Genomic DNA, 16,717 nt, shown 5'->3' on the forward strand with positions numbered 1-16,717 from the left:
ATTAAATATATTGAGTGCTTTTCTGTTGTGTGTTTTAAATGTGGCCAAAACATCAGTCAGGCCTTTCCTGGGAAAACTGGTGCCACAAAGGGAGGGAGGGATGGATGGAGAGACATAGAGCAACGGACAGAGTCAGCGGACAGTGGGACAGGGACAGGATAGCCTGTGGTTTTCTCTCTCTGCCGTTCTTTCCAGAGCGAGCCTCACCCTGGAGAGACCTCTGAAATGCAAACACTGTGGTTTTCCACAGGGGGAAAATTCCCCGGATTTGTGAATTTGTCAGCAGACAGAGGGTATGAGGAGCCACGGCGAGGACATGTGTATGAATGTGTGGCTGTGTGTGTGTTTGTGTGTGCAGTGTATTTGTGTGTGTGTATCTGGGAATCTGTTGAGGCATGAGGGTTTTCAGCTAGTCTTACGTGCCCCCCCCTCTCTCTGTCTGTTCTCTCTCTCTGTCTGTTCTCTCTCTCTCTCTCTCTCTCTCTCTGTCTGTTCTCTCTCTCTCTCTCTCTGTCTGTTCTCTCTCTCTCTCTCTCTCACTCTCTCTGTCTGTTCTCTCTCTCTGTCTCTCCTCTCTCTCCTCTCTCTCCCTCTCTCTGTCTCTCCTCTCTCTCTGTCTCTCCTCTCTCTCCCTCTCACCCTCTCTCTGTCTCTCCTCTCTCTCTGTCTCTCCTCTCTATCTATCTGTCTCTCCTCTCTCTCTCTGTCTGCTCTCTCTCTTTCTCTCTCCTCTCTCTCCCTCTCTCTCTCTCTGTCTCTCCTCTCTCTCTCTCTCTGTCTGTTCTCTCTCTCTGTCTGTTCTCTCTCTTTCTCTCTCCTCTCTCTCCCTCTCTTTCTTCAATCAGCTGATGAGTTCACCTCAGTAGCCTCTGCACTGATGCTCTTTCCCAAACACTCTTTGAAGCCAGAAAAACAGAGAAGCACAGAAACAGTCTTAATAAACACACTGCCGCTCTGTTTTCAAACCGCCTGTTTTCTTGATAAAATCTCCTTTAGTCTTCCCTCTCTGGTCTGGTTCTGCATCCTTATTTAAAAAGGAATGAGATTGAGTGTGTGTGTGTTTGTGTGTGTGTCTGTGCTGTCAGAGAGGAGTGTATGATATGCGTGCGGAGGCCAAGGTGCATTTTAGACCCACATTCCTCCCTGAGAGGCCCCCCCCCACACACACACACACAAGCACACACACACGCACACACACACACACACACACACACACACACACACACACACACACACACACACACACACACACACACACACACACACACACACACACACACACACACACACACACACACACACACACACACACACAGCCTCCAGTGGGCTCTCTGCCAGGCTCTGCGTACAGACGGAGGGATGCGAGGGGTTGGAGCCACTCCTAGTGGTTCTTCCCTCCCTGGATGAGTAAGATAGCTCTCAGCCTGCAGCAGCCTTCAGTCTGGAGACCCAACAACAGTATAGACCTGATTTCCTTGAGTTCCAATTATCCCTCTATAGCCCAGCTATACAAACGACCTCTCTCGCTGCAGCCTCGTCACAATAAAGTCAACCCATATTCCTGCAGCCTCTATAACACAAAGACCCCCCCCCCCTCTTCCTGCATGGCCCCTATGGCAGAATGCTGTAGGCTACAGCCCTCTTTACCTCTAATACTATTATCCCCAATCGGTGTTTGTTAAGTCAGACGAAGATAACCCCCCTATTTCACCTGGGCTGCCTGTCCTAGTGGGGCCTGTGTGTGTGTGTGTGTGTGTGTGTGTGTGTGTGTGTGTGTGTGTGTGTGTGTGTGTGTGTGTGTGTGTGTGTGTGTGTGTGTGTGTGTGTGTGTGTGTGTGTGTGTGGTAACAGTCGGGTGGGGTCAGTCTTTAAAGCAGGCTCCGGTGGGTGTGAGGGTCCCAGCTCGTTTATTGATTGGTCTGTGATGTGGACAGACAGACAGAGGCGCCGTGGCCCCCCTCTACCCCCTGCCCCAAGGCAGTCGTCACACTGGGCTAGGGTGGAGGAGCCCAGGTGGGCCTCTTTGAAACCAGGGCCTGTCCTGTCGCCCACCTCAGGGCTAATCTGGCAGGGGTATACCAATTACAGGGACCCCCAGTGGTAAGAGTAATTGGGGGAAGAGAAAGAAGAGGGCAGAGAGAGGGATGGTGGGGTGTGATAGAGAGGCTGTTGGAGGGAGTCCCCTCTCTCTCACACACACACACACACACACACACACAGTCTCTATAGGCCACATATTAAACCTGCATCTACATCCACACAAGCCAAGTCTGCTCAATTGGAACGCCGACTTGCTCAAGATCATTAGTGAGATCGGGCACTGATGTTGGGAGAATAGGCCTGCTCGCAGTCGGCGTTCCAATTCATCCCAAAGGTGTTTGATGTGGTTAAGGTCAGAGCTCTGTGCAGGCCAGTCAAGTTCTTCTGACAAATCATTTCTGTATGCACCTCGCTTTGTGCATGGGGGCAAAGTTGGAAGCACAGAATCATCTAGAATGTCATTGTATGCTCTAGTGTTAAGATTTCCCTTCACTGGAACTAAGGAGCCCGAACCATGAAAAACAGCCCCAGACCATTATTCCTCCTCCACAAAACTTGGCATGCCACAGTTGGCACTATGCATTTGGGTAGGTACTGTTCTCCTGGCATCCGCCAAACCCAGATTTGTCCTTCGGATTGCCAGATGGTGAAGCGTGATTCATCAATCCAGAGAACGCGTTTCCACTGTTCCAGAGTCCAATTGCAGCGAGCTTTACACCACTCCAGCCAACGCTTGGCATTGCGCATGGTGATCTTAGGCTTGTGTGCGGCTGCTCGGCCATGGAAACCCATCTCCTGAGGAACAGTTCTTGTGCTGATGTTGCTTCCAGGGGCCGTTCGGAACTCGGTATTGAGTGTTGCAACTAAGGACAGACAATTTTTACAGGCACTCGGCTGTCCTGTTCTGAGCTTGTGTGGCCTATCACTTCGCGGAAGAGTTGCTCCTAGACATTTCCACTTCACAATAACAGCACTTACAGTTGACCGGGGCAGCTCTACCAAGGAAGAAATTTGACCATCCGACTTGTTGGAAAGTTGGCTTCCTATGACGATGCCATGTTGAAAGTCATTGAGCTCTTCAGTAAGTCCATTCTACTGACAATGTTTGTCCATGGAGATTGCATGGTTGTGTTCTCGAATTTATACACCTGTCAGCAGCAGGTGTGGCTGAAACAGCCAAATCCACTCATTTGAAGGGGAATCCAAATACTTTTGTGTATATATAGTTTATTTCGGAGTGTGCATGAATGTAAGCTTCAACTGAAATATTCCCAGGATTGTTTACGTAATATGACACAACCATGTAAAAAACGAGACACAATTTCATAAAAACAATGGCGGCTGACTTCAGTGCGAAAAGTTGCCCACTCACATCTCTTATGTTACCTGACTACAATATTTTATCTTGATACATTAATAAATACATACTGTGTTCATTTTAGCATGTTAAACTGCCTAAAATATTCACTGTGGTGTAGAATTGGTAGCTAGCTAGCTACCCACAAATAATTGGTAGCTAATGTTGGCATAGCAACATTAGTTTTAGGTTGTGATTTACATGTACAACTAACTGGCTAGCTAGATTAATACAATTCACATATATCTAGCTTTTAATCCCGAAGTTAAACATTTGCGTCTAATTTATGTAGTTATCTTGTTTCTTCTGTATAGGTCAAAGTGTGACTGCTCCTCAAATGTAAAATGTTAAGTGATCTCCACACTGTCATCCTCACAAGAACTTACTTAAGAGATTGTCATTGGAGATCTAACTCGGAGTATTAGAGTGTAGAAATACACACAGATATGTACGTATTACTCATGTATCCACTTGAGACTTGGGGCCTAATTTACTCAGTATTTATGTACCTTTTTTAATGTGACACAAAGCATAGTGAACTCACACACCAGACATGGTGAGACTTGTGACATGCTTCATTTCTAAATAAAGCATTTTAAATGTACAGAACAGCCACTGTTACAGGCCGCAGCTCTGGGTCTAAAAGCCCAATCTGATTGCTTAAGGAGATTTCCAGCTATGTGTGACCAACGATGGATGAAATGCGAAGAGAACATTGTGTGACTTTGGCAAAGAGAGCGTACTAAAGAAATAGCTAATGATGTGAGCACTGTGGCTGTGCTGTGCTGCGGTGGAGTTTGCCCAGAGTTGTTCCTGTGTGTTAAAAGTTAAAAGTGGAGCAGAGGGATGGCGTGAGAGAGGTCCAGGGAACTGTGACTGGCAGAGAGTAAGGCTTAAAGCTAGCCTGAAGGCATCATGTGCTAGGCTAACTAACCCATACTACTAAATTCAATTTGATTCAATGGGGCTTCATTGGCATGGGAAACGTGCTTACATTGCCAAAGCAAGTGAAAAAAACAATAAACAAAAGTGAGAAGACACAAAACAACAAACAAAAAAGTATTAGAAATGAATACTGAACATTGCACTCTCAAACGTTTCAAAATGATAAAGACATTTCAAGTGTTATATTATCAGCTATGTGTTTTTGCAATGTGCAAATAGTTGTAGGGGAAGATAAACAGATAAATATTGGTGGTATTTACATCATTGTTTCTCATGGCAACGAGCCATGCTGCTATGATGGCACACTGCGGTATTTCGCCTAACAGACATGGGAGTTTATCATTGTTTGAGGGGTTTTCAAATTCTTTGTGGGTCTGTGTGATCTGTGAGAAATATGTATCTCAAACATGGTCAAACATTGGGCAGGAGGTTAGGAAGTGTAGCTCAGTTTCCACCTCATTTTGTGGGCAGTGTGCACATAGCTGGTCTTCTCTTGAGAGCCAGGTCTGCCTATGGCGGCCTCTCTCAATAGCAAGTCTGTACATAGTCAAGGATTTAAAAAAAAATGTGGGGTCAGTCACAGTGGTCAGGTATTCTGTCACTGGGTACTCTCTGTTTGTGGCCAGGTAACATTCCAATTTTTTTCATTTTTTGGGTTGATTGTTTCCAGTGTGTCAAATAGTTATCTTTTTGCTTTCTCGTAATTTGGTTTGGTCTAATTCTGTTGCTGTCCTAGAGCTCTGTGTGGTAAACAGAGCCCCAGAACCAGCCGGCTGAGGGGACTTCTCTAGGTTAATCTCTCTGTAGCTGAGAGCTTTCTGGAGGAACGTGTGGTCATCGCTTACTTTTAGATGGTTATAGAATTGAACATCTATTTTCTGGATTTTGATAACTAGCAGGTAGAGTCCTATATGGAGACTATTTATTGGCAAAAATAAGGTGATACACATATAAAAATATATATATATGTTTCCTGATCTTTCATATATTGCTCAGAAATAGGACAGACACTTCGGGAACACTTCAGAACTGCAAAGTTGCTGGGTTTTTTCACGCTCAACAGTTTCCTGTGTGTATCAAGAATGGTCCACCACCCAAAGGACATCCAGACAACTTGATACAACTGTGGGAAGCATTGGAGTCAACATGGCATCCCTGTGGAACGCTTTCAACAACTTGTATAGTCCATGCCCAGAGGAAATTAGAATATTCTGAGGGCAAAAGGGGGGGGGGCAACGTAATATTAGGAAGGTGCCCTTAATGTTTTGGACACTCAGTGTTAAAGAGGGTGGGGCTCAAGCTCATTCCCTGTCTCACCAGGAGAAATCTGTGTGTTTATTTGGACACTCAGTGTTAAAGAAGGTGGGGCTCAAGCTCATTCCCTGTCTCACCAGGAGAAATCTGTGTGTTTATTTGGACACTCAGTGTTAAAGAGGGTGGGGCTCAAGCTCATTCCCTGTCTCACCAGGAGAAATCTGTGTGTTTATTTGGACACTCAGTGTTAAAGAGGGTGGGGCTCAAGCTCATTCCCTGTCTCACCAGGAGAAATCTGTGTGTTTATGTATTCTACCTCCACACTTGTTTGTGTACATGGATTTCATAGTGTCATATGTTTGTCCCCCATCACCGCCTTCCTCTGTATATTAAACACTCATGGCATATTGGGTCAAGCTTTTTTTTTTTTTATCAACAAAACATAAGACTTTGCTTTTGTTTGTTTGTCAATAAGGGTGGGCAGGGTGTATACGTGATCTGTCGTACGGTATTTTGTGTAAGAAGCCAATTTGACATTTGCCCAGGACATTGTATTCCCTGTGGAGTCTACTGTTGGTGATACTGCAATGGATTTCTACGTGATTGCAAAATCCACAGTAATTATTGGGTCAAATATTTCTCCACTTTTGTGGACTGGGCTGATCAGACATTGATTCCAACTATTGGGGAAGATGCCAGAGTTGAGAATAATGTTGAAGAGTTTAGGAATAGCCTATTTGAATTTGGTCTGTATATTGTGGTCTCTATATTGTGGTCTGTGTATTGTATCATTTCATGTTGGATACTATCAACACCACAGGCCTTTTTGTATTTTGTCCTGTAGCTCCTCCAATGTAACTCAAGACTACTCTCTATCTATCCCTCTCTACTATACATCTCAGTATGTTTACAATGGCTAAAGTGAAGGAATGACATGTCACTATTTATACGAGGCTATAGGACCGCTGACTACATTTGTCCTCAGTGTCTGAGGTCTCAGCCTTGGACCACTCTAAGGTTAGAGATTAGACTGGTGTTTAGAGTTTGGTTTTAAAACACAGTGATACTGGAGGCTTCGCCTCGGTGGCACCACGGCCTGCCATGCTCCGAACTTGTGGTGTTCCACTGCTCATTAACCACGTTACCAGCGGAACAATCGCCTGCCCTGTCCTGACACAATGTCTGTCTGCCATAGGGCCCCTATGAGCTCAGAGCACCCTATTCCCTAGTGCACTACTGACCTGAACCCGGGTCAAACGTTGTGCACTGTAAAGGGAATAGGATGCCATTTGGGACACAGACCTAGAGCAGTGTCCTGTAAGTGTCTGTCTGGCAGGACACTGCCACAAACCTATTGACTCACAACTGCACCACTGTTATATTGCTACTACTGTTAAATCTATCAGGTATTTATCTTTGAAACAAAGACTGAGGCTTGTGAGGATGAAGTGCAACATAATGAAAATAACTCACTGATTTGATTATCATAGATATGTGCCATTTATAAAAGTTGAACCGCTCCTAATTGACACTGGAGGAAAGAGGCACAGCCTCTCTAATCGAAAAGGCCCCACTTGCCCCAGTGCACAAAGCACGCAGATGCGTGCACACACACACGCACACACACACACACACACACACACACACACACACACACACACACACACACACACACACACACACACACACACACACACACACACACACACACACACACACACACACACTATGAGGTGGCCAGAGGGGTTTGGTAAGGTCATGTTAATTAACCCCAGATCAACTCTCTGTATTATCATTCAGTAATTGCTGAGTTCTAATCTCTATCTGGTATAATTTAGAATCTCTTAATGGGGAAAGTAATTGCTCTCAAGTCCTCATTAACAAATATTAGTCCATTCCATTGTTTGTGTCTTTCTCTAGTGGTAGAAGATGGTGTCTAGTGTATAGAGAGATAATCAACATGGGGAAAAGCAGTCTCAGCAAGACATCGATAGAAAGAGTGAAGAGATAAAGGGAAGTGTGAAATAGAGGAAGATGAGAGGGGAGGGGTAGGAGGAATGATTACCGATTTTGTGTGTTCCCCTCCAGGTGTGTGTGTGTGTGTGTGTGTGTGTGTGTGTGTGTGTGTGTGTGTGTGTGTGTGTGTGTTCGGATGGCCTTCTCCCCTCCCGATCCACCTGCTACTGGCCATAAACAGTGTTGGCCTGTAAATCCTGAGCGAGTAGAAAACATTGATACATTTTTATGGCTCAGTTATCAGCAGGGGGCAGAGATTATCCTTGACTCCTGCTGTAATCTCTCTCATTCATCCAAAGCTGGCCGCCCGCCATCCACCACTCCCTGCCGCCATCCCAGCCCAGATTGATTAGGAAATGAACGGGCTCAATAAAAAGCACAGGTAAAAAGTTTGATCAGGGGCTCAGGAGAGGGGTTAGGCTGACCTTGGACGGGATGGGGGCTGTTTGTTAAACAGGGGAGGAGGGAGGAGGAGGAAGCTCCAATCATAATATCAGATAGGGAAGAAGGAAGCATCGTAACGTCAGGTGGCATATGACTTATTAAACCGAAAGGCAGTTGCCGTCGGATAGTTAGATATTACAAATACAATGTATTTCTGCTCGCTAAAACATTTGACAGAATAATAAAGCCTGAAGACTTAACAAACAACCCCGAATAAGTGTTTACAACAATAAGACAATGTGTTACCGCTCTAGTCCTTCAACTTCAATGTCTCCAACTGGGCCTTCAGAAAGTATCCACACCCTTTTGTTGTGTCACAGACTGAATTTAGATTTTGTTTTACTGGCCTGCACACAATACCCCATAATGTCAAAGTGGAATCATGTTTTTAGAAATGTTTACAAATTAATAAAAAATCTAAAGCTGAAATGTATTGAGTCTATAAGTGTCACGTTGGCATAAATGATTCGGGAGACAGGCGCAGGAATGCGTAATAGGGTTTTTAAATAAGCCCAAATTACGGCGTGCCGTGTAAAGACACAGGGATTGCACAACGATTAACACACGGGACGAGACACGTAATCATCTGCGCAATCCACAAGGGCACGAAAGCCAAAACACACAGCACAGGTACTCACGCGACCAACGGACATTGTAACAGTACTCGATAGCCCAATGGAAGCCAAAGGGCACATTTATACAAGTACTAATCAGTGGGAAATGTGTGTGTGTAATGAAAGTTGAGGAGGTATCCGTAACAATAATTATTCAACCCCTTTGTTATGGAAAGCCTAAATAAGTTCAGGAGGGATCCGTAACAATAAGTATCCAACCCCTTTGTTATGGAAAGCCTAAATAAGTTCAGGAGGGATCCGTAACAATAAGTATTCAACCCCTTTGTTATGGAAAGCCTAAATAAGTTAAAATCTGCTTAACACGTCACATAATAAGTTGCATGGACTCACTCTATGTGCAATTTCTAAATGATTACCTCATCTCTATACCATACACAAAAAAATATCTGTAAGGTCCCTCAGTCGAGCAGTGAATTTTAAACACAGATTCCAACACCTCGCAAAGAAGGGGACCTATAAAAAAATCAAAAGCAGACATTGAATATCCCTTTGAGCATGGTGAAGTTATTAATGACACGTTGGAACGTGTATCAATACACCCAGTCACTACAAAGAAACAGGCGTTGTTTCTAACTCAGTTGCCGGAGAGGAAGGAAACCACTCAGGGATTTCACCATTACGCAATGGTGACTTTAAAACAGTTACAGAGTGTAATGGCTGTGATAGGAGAAAACTGAGGATGGATCAACAACATTGTAGTTACTCCACAACACTCACCTAAATGACAGTGAAAAGAAGGAAGCCTGTACAGAATACAAATATTCCTAATATTCCATGCATCCTGTTCACACTAAAGTAAAACTGCAAAAAATGTGGAAAATAAATTAACTTTATGTCCTGAATACAAAGCATTATGTTTGGGGCAAATCGAATAAAACACATCACTGAGTACCAGTCATCATATTTTCAAGCAAATTCTGGGTATGCTCGTCATCGGCAAGGGAGTTATTTTTAAAGAAACAGAATAGAGCTAAGCACAGGCAAAATCCTAGAGGGAAAAAAATCCTTGAAAATCTATGGCAAGACTTGAAAATGGCAATGAGCAACAACCAACTTGACAGAGCTTGGATCATTTTTGTATGAATAATGTGCAAATATTGTACAATCCAGGCATGCAAAGACTTACCCAGAAAGACACACAGCTGTAATCGCTACAAAGGTGATTCTAACATGTATTCACATGTGTAAATGAGATATGTCTAAAAACCTGTTTTTACTTTGTCATTAAAGGGTATTGCGTGTAGGATGGTGAGAAACAAAATATATGAATCCATTTTGAAGTCAGGCTGTAAAACAACAAAATGTGGAATAAGTCAAGAGGTATGAATAATAATTGAAGGCACTGTCACTAAACAAAGGGACCTCGGGGGGCCTCAGCCGAGGCTGCAGAACAAACAGTTTACATGTACAGGCTGGTTGGCTGTCAGACGGTAGTTAGTTCACGTTCAGCCTGCTCAGGAAACACTGGGGCAGCTTTGTTAAGACCAAGACGTGCTGTTGTCATCCACTGTACCGTGACAGAGGTAGGCTACCCCTCAGCAACAGGACACACACACACACACTCTTGCATGTACACACACAGCTATCCCTGACCCTTGACATTTACGCAGAATCTGACGTACTGCATTAGCAGCTACCAACTCACAGAGGTTTACTGCTATGCTTAAGACTTTATTGTTATTTCTGCAGATTTTGAAGACCTTCTCATGAAACACTGCAGTCACATGAGTCTGTGTCACACTGATACGCCATTAAACACCAGGCTTTGTCCAGTGGAAAAACACCACAACAGAGACTATTCACAATCAACAAATCCTGCATATTAGACAAATGATCCTGTGACTGTGTGACTGTCTGTGTCTGTGCATACCCCTCATCAGTCACATCGCCCATTGGCACAGTGGTAATGGTTTCTCTGTGGCCATGATAAAGGGCCATTGACGAGGCCCATCCCTTGGTCTGAGCGGTGCATATTGGAGCCAAGATGGAGAAGGCCAGGCTGATTGCATAGAGAGTGGGATCCTCTTCCACTCTTTATAAAGTAATGAAATAAAAACTATTTGGCCGGCGGAATCCCTTTAGCTAACCGCCCAGATTGCTCCCAATCAGATTAAGGCCAATGCAGGGAATTAAAGCCTGGCTTTGGGATGTCTCTTCTAATTCACTTACTGGGCCTTGGCCCTCCAATACCACGGGTCAGGGCCCTCCAATACCATGGGTCAGGGCCCTCCAATACCACGGGTCAGGGCCCTCCGATACCATGGGTCAGGGTCCTCTGATACTAGGGTCAGGGTCCTCTGATACTATGGGTCAGGGCACTCCAATACTATGGGTCAGGGCCCTCCGATACCATGGGTCAGGGCCCTCCAATACTATGGGTCAGGGCACTCCGATACTATGGGTCAGGGCACACCGATACCATGGGTCAGGGCCCTCCGATACCATGGGTCAGGGCCCTCCAGTGCTATGTGTCAGGGCCCTCCGATACCATGGGCCAGGGCCCTCCGATACCATGGGTCAGGGCCCTCCAGTGCTATGTGTCAGGGCCCTCCGATACCATGGGCCAGGGCCCTCCGATACTATGGGCCAGGGCCCTCCAATACTATGGGTCAGGGCCCTCCGATACCAAGGGTCAGGGCCCTCCAATACCATGGGTCAGAGCCCTCCAATACTATGGGTCAGGGCACTCCGATACCAAGGGCCAGGGCACTCCGATACCATGGGTCAGGGCCCTCCGATACTATGGGTCAGGGCGGTCAGGGTCCTCTGATACTAGGGTCAGGGTCCTCCGATACCATGGGTCAGGGTCCTCTGATACTAGGGTCAGGGTCCTCCGATACCACTATGGGTCAGGGCACTCCGATCCTATGGGTCAGGGCCCTCCAATACCACTATGGGTCAGGGCCCTCCGATACCAAGGGTCAGGGCCCTCCAATACCATGGGTCAGGGCCCTCCAATACCATGGGTCAGGGCCCTCCAGTGCTATGGGTCAGGGCCCTCCGATACTATGGGCCAGGGCCCTCCGATACTATGGGTCAGGGCCCTCCGATACCATGGGTCAGGGTCCTCTGATACTAGGGTCAGGGTCCTCCGATACCATGGGTCAGGGCACTCCGATACCATGGGTCAGGGCCCTCCGATACTATGGGTCAGGGCACTCCGATACCATGGGTCAGGGCCCTCCGATACTATGGGTCAGGGCGGTCAGGGTCCTCTGATACTAGGGTCAGGGTCCTCCGATACCATGGGTCAGGGCACTCCGATACCATGGGTCAGGGCACTCCGATACCATGGGTCAGGGCACTCCGATACCATGGGTCAGGGCACTCCGATACCATGGGTCAGGGCCCTCCGATACTATGGGTCAGGGCACTCCGATACCAAGGGTCAGGGCACTCCGATACCATGGGTCAGGGCCCTCCGATACCATGGGTCAGGGCCCTCCGATACTATGGGTCAGGGCCCTCCAATACCATGGGTCAGGGCCCTCCAGTGCTATGGGTCAGGGCCCTCCGATACCATGGGCCAGGGCCCTCCGATACTATGGGTCAGGGCCCTAAGCACTTCATGTGGATCTATATCACAATGAAGCCATTCACTACTTCACTGGACCAATGGCTACCCTGCCCTCAGGGACCCTGGTTGTCTCTCTATGGGGCTCTATGACCGGGGCTGTATGGTGCTCAGTGGTGAGATGGTTCCCATTACCTCTCTCTGTGGGTTGTGGTTTGGCCATCAGAAGCCATAGACAAGTATCAAGGCCGAACACTGAACAATGAGGACTTTTAGATTATTACATTTACCCATAAGTGGTTTTGTTGGCTTGTTGTTGGGACCAACCCAAAGTCAAGCATGATAAAGTTATGGGAGGATACTGACTGCATTTTGTGTTAACGCATTTCAAACACAGAAATCTCCAAGCTAGTTAGCTAGTAAGCATATCATCAATGACCTTTTAAATAATCAATCCCCCAGAAATATACATGTAGGCCTCTTTACAAGATCCACTTGATTCAAATCAGTGCAATTAATGCATTACAAGTCCTGGGTAAGCCAGTAATAATGTAGCAGGGAGGGCAGACGCACCATATCCTCCTGATCCCCCCCCTTCCACTCACTGAACATTACATAAGAGCACAGAAGAGAGGCTCTTTGTTGCTAGTGTTGCATTATAGGTAGGGTGTAGAGCTATGCATATATCACTGGAGCATCACATCACTAGAGCACCAAGTCCCTAAAACCCCACAGAGAGGGAAAGAAAGACAGAGACACAGAGAGGGAGAGAAAGACAGAGACACAGAGAGGGAGAGAACGACAGAGACACAGAGAGGGAGAAAAAGACAGAGACACAGAGAGGGAGAGAAAGAAAGAGACACAGAGAGGGAGAGAAAGACAGAGACACAGAGAGGGAGAGAAAGACAGAGAGACAGAGAGGGAGAGAGAGACACAGAGAGGTTAAAGAGAGAGAGAGAGAGAGAGAGACAGAGAGAGAGAGAGAGAGAGAGAGAGAGAGAGAGAGAGAGAGACAGAGAGAGAGAGAGAGAGAGAGAGAGAGAGAGAGAGAGAGAGAGAGAGAGAGAGAGAGAGAGAGGCAGACTGTGGCCATTTGCTACACAGTCCAAATGTGTAAAGCAAAGTAAGTTAACAATGGCTAAAGTGAAGGAATGACATGTCACTATTTAAACGAGGCTATAGGACCACTGACTACATTTTACCTCAGTGTCTGAGGTCTCAGCCTTGGACCACTCTAAGGTTAGAGATTAGACTGGTGTTTAGAGTATGATATGGGCTCACTCTCTCTCTTTCTCTCTGCCTTGAGCCCTCCATCGGGACCCTGATCTTTCACTTGGGGAGAAACAAACCTCTGAGCTCTCCTAATCATTTAGGGACCTAAAGGGGTTAGTGTGGGAGGAGGAGGGGAGAGGAGGATGGAAGAGAGGAGGGGAGAGGAGCAGGAGGGGAGAGGAGGAGGAAAAGAGGGGAGAGAAGGAGGAGGAAAGGAGGGGAGAGGAGGAGGAGGAAGAGAGGAGGAGGAAAAGAGGGGAGACGAAAGGAGGAGAGGAGGGGAGAGGAGGAGGACGAAAGGAGGGGAGAGGAGGAGGAGGAGGAGAGGAGGAGGAGGGGAGAGGAGGACAAGAGGGGAGACGAAAGGAGGAGAGGAGGGGAGAAGAGGAGAGTAGGAGGAGAGGAGGAGAGGAGGAGGAGGAAAGGAGGGGAGACGAGGAGGAGGAGGAGAGGAGGAGGAGGGGAGAGGAGGAAAAGAGGGGAGACGAAAGGAGGAGAGGAGGGGAGAGTAGGAGGAAAGGAGGAGAGGAGGAGGAAGAGAGGAGGGGAGAGGAGCAGGAGGGGAGAGGAGGAGGAAAAGAGGGGAGACGAAAGGAGGAGAGGAGGGGAGAGGAGGGGGAGGAAAGGAGGGGAGAGGAGAGGAGGAGGAGAGGAGGAGAGGAGGGGGAGGGGAGAGGAGGAAAAGAGGGGAGACGAAAGGAGGAGAGGAGGGGAGAGGAGGAGAGTAGGAGGAGAGGAGGAGGAGGGGAGACGAAAGGAGGAGAGGAGGGGGAGGAGGAGGAGGAGAGGAGAGGAGGAGGAGGAGGGGAGAGGAGAGGAGGAGGAGGGGAGAGGAGGGGAGAGGAGGAGAGGAGGAGGAGAGAAGAAGATGAAGGAAAGAGACTGCCCTGAGCCCTGGGGCCTGACAGTCTGCCAGGGATGACCTCACCCAGGCCGTGCTGGATACAGCTTTGTGCTACTGACTGTCAAGCTGCTGCTTGCTACACTGCTACTGCAGTAGGCTGACCATCAGTACACTACCAACAGCACCATCAGTACACTACCAACAGCACCATCAATTCATGACATACAATCCTTTATTAGCAATTCAGTTATGCAGCTAGCTCCTGAAGTCAGGCAGTATTGATTACTTTTTTTTTTTTTTTTCACCTTTATTTAACCAGGTAGGCAAGTTGAACAAGTTCTCATTTGCAACTGCGACCTGGCCAAGATAAATCGTAGCAATTTGACACATACAACAACACAGAGTTACACATGGAATAAACAAAACATACAGTCAATAATACAGTAGAACAAAAGAAAACAAAAAGTCTATATACAGTGAGTGCAAATGAGATAAGGATCGGCAGAAGATGAATGTGCAGGTAGAGATACTGGTGTGCAAAGGAGCAAAATAAATAAATAAATACCAGTTGATCTGTAAAATGCTCTGACAGCTGGTGCTTAAAGCTAGTGAGGGAGATGTGAGATTTTTTGCAATTCGTTCCAATCATTGGCAGCAGAGAACTGGAAGGAAAGACGACCAAAGGAGGAATTGGCTTTGGGGGTGACCAGTGAGATATACCTGCTGGAGCGCGTGCTACGAGTGGGTGCTGCTATGGTGACCAGTGAGCTGAGATAAGGCGGGGCTTTACCTAGCAGGGACTTGTAGATAACCTGTAGCCAGTGGGTTTGGCGAGGAGTATGAAGCGATGGCCAACCAACGAGAGCGTACAGGTCGCAATGGTGGGTAGTGTATGGGGCTGTGATAGACTGCATCCAGTTTGTTGAGTAGAGTGTTGGAGGCTATTTTATAGATGACATCACCGAAGTCGAGGATCGGTAGGATGGTCAGTTTTCCAAGGGTATGTTTGGCAGCATGAGTGAAGGATGCTTTGTTGCGATATAGGAAGCCGATACTAGATTTAATTTTGGATTGGAGATGCTTAATGTGAGTCTGGAAGGAGAGTTTACAGTCTAACCAGACACCCAGGTATTTGTAGTTGTTTCCACGTATTCTAAATCAGAACCGTCCAGAGTAGTGATGCTGGACGGGCGAGCAGGTGCGGGCAGCGATCAATTGAAAAGCATGCATTTAGTTTTACTTGCGTTTAAGAGCAGTTGGAGGCCACGGAAGGAGAGTTATATGGCATTGAAGCTCGTCTGGAGGTTAGTTAACACAGTGTCCAAGGAGGGGCCAGAAGTATACAGAAAGGTGTCGTCTGCGTAGAGTTGGATCAGAGAATCACCAGCAGCAAGAGCAACATCATTGATGTATACAGAAAAGAGAGTCGGCCCGAGAATTGAACCCTGTGGCACACCCATAGAGACTGTCAGAGTTCCAGACAAACAGGCCCTCCGATTTGACACACTTATCTCTATCAGAGAAGTAGTTGGTAAACCAGGCGAGGCAATCATTTGAGAAACCAAGGCTGTCGAGTCTGCCAATAAGAATGCTGTGAATGACAGAGTCGAAAGCCTTGGCCAGGTCGATGAATATGGCTGCACAGTAATGTCTCTTATCGATGGTGGTTATGATGTCGTTTAGAACCTTGAGCGTGGCTGAGGTGCACCCATGACCAGCTCTGAAACCAGATTGCATAGCGGAGAAGGTATGGTGGGATTCAAAATGGTCAGTAATCTGTTTGTTAACTTGGCATTCGAAGACCTTCGAAAGACAGGGTAGGATAGATATAGGTCTGTAGCAGTTTGGGTCTAGAGTGTCACCCCCTTTGAAGAGGGGGATGACCGCGGCAGTTTTCCAATCTTTGGGAATCTCAGACGATACGAAAGAGAGGTTGAACAGGCTAGTAATAGGGGTTGCAACAATTTCGGCAGATAATTTTGGAAAGAGAGGGTCCAGATTGTCTAGCCCGGCTGATTTGTAGGGGTCCAGATTTTGCAGCTCTTTCAGAACATCGGCTATCTGGATTTGGGTAAAGGAGAAATGGTGGGGGCTTTGGCGGGTTGCTGTGGAGGGTGCCGGGCAGTTGACCGGGGTAGGGGTAGCGATGTGGAAAGCATGGCCAGCCGTAGAGAAATGCTTATTAAAATTCTCAATTATAGCGGATTTATCAGTGGTGACAATGTTTCCTAGCCTCAGAGCAGTAGGCAGCAGGGAGGAGGTGCTCTTATTCTCCATGGACTTTACAGTGTCCCAGAACTTTTTTGAGTTAGTTCTACAGAAAGCTTTCCTTAGCTTTTCTAACTGCCTGTGTATATTTGTTCCTAACTTCCCTGAAAAGTTGCATATCACGGGGG

General features: G+C 46.9%; 1 protein-coding gene across 1 annotated transcript in view; it reads right to left on the bottom strand.

Moving 5' to 3' along the window:
- The window catches only part of LOC116376685 (phosphatidylinositol 3-kinase regulatory subunit alpha-like), a 245,533-nt gene that overhangs the window by 22,174 nt on the left and 206,642 nt on the right, over positions 1-16,717 (bottom strand). The window contains exon 8 of the mRNA XM_031838032.1: positions 1,850-2,064. Within this exon, the coding sequence (XP_031693892.1) occupies positions 1,850-2,064 (215 nt within the window). The remainder of the gene's footprint in view (positions 1-1,849; positions 2,065-16,717) is intronic.

The sequence above is a fragment of the Oncorhynchus kisutch genome, linkage group LG13, assembly GCF_002021735.2.
Source record: "Oncorhynchus kisutch isolate 150728-3 linkage group LG13, Okis_V2, whole genome shotgun sequence".
Taxonomy (NCBI): Eukaryota; Metazoa; Chordata; class Actinopteri; order Salmoniformes; family Salmonidae; genus Oncorhynchus; species Oncorhynchus kisutch.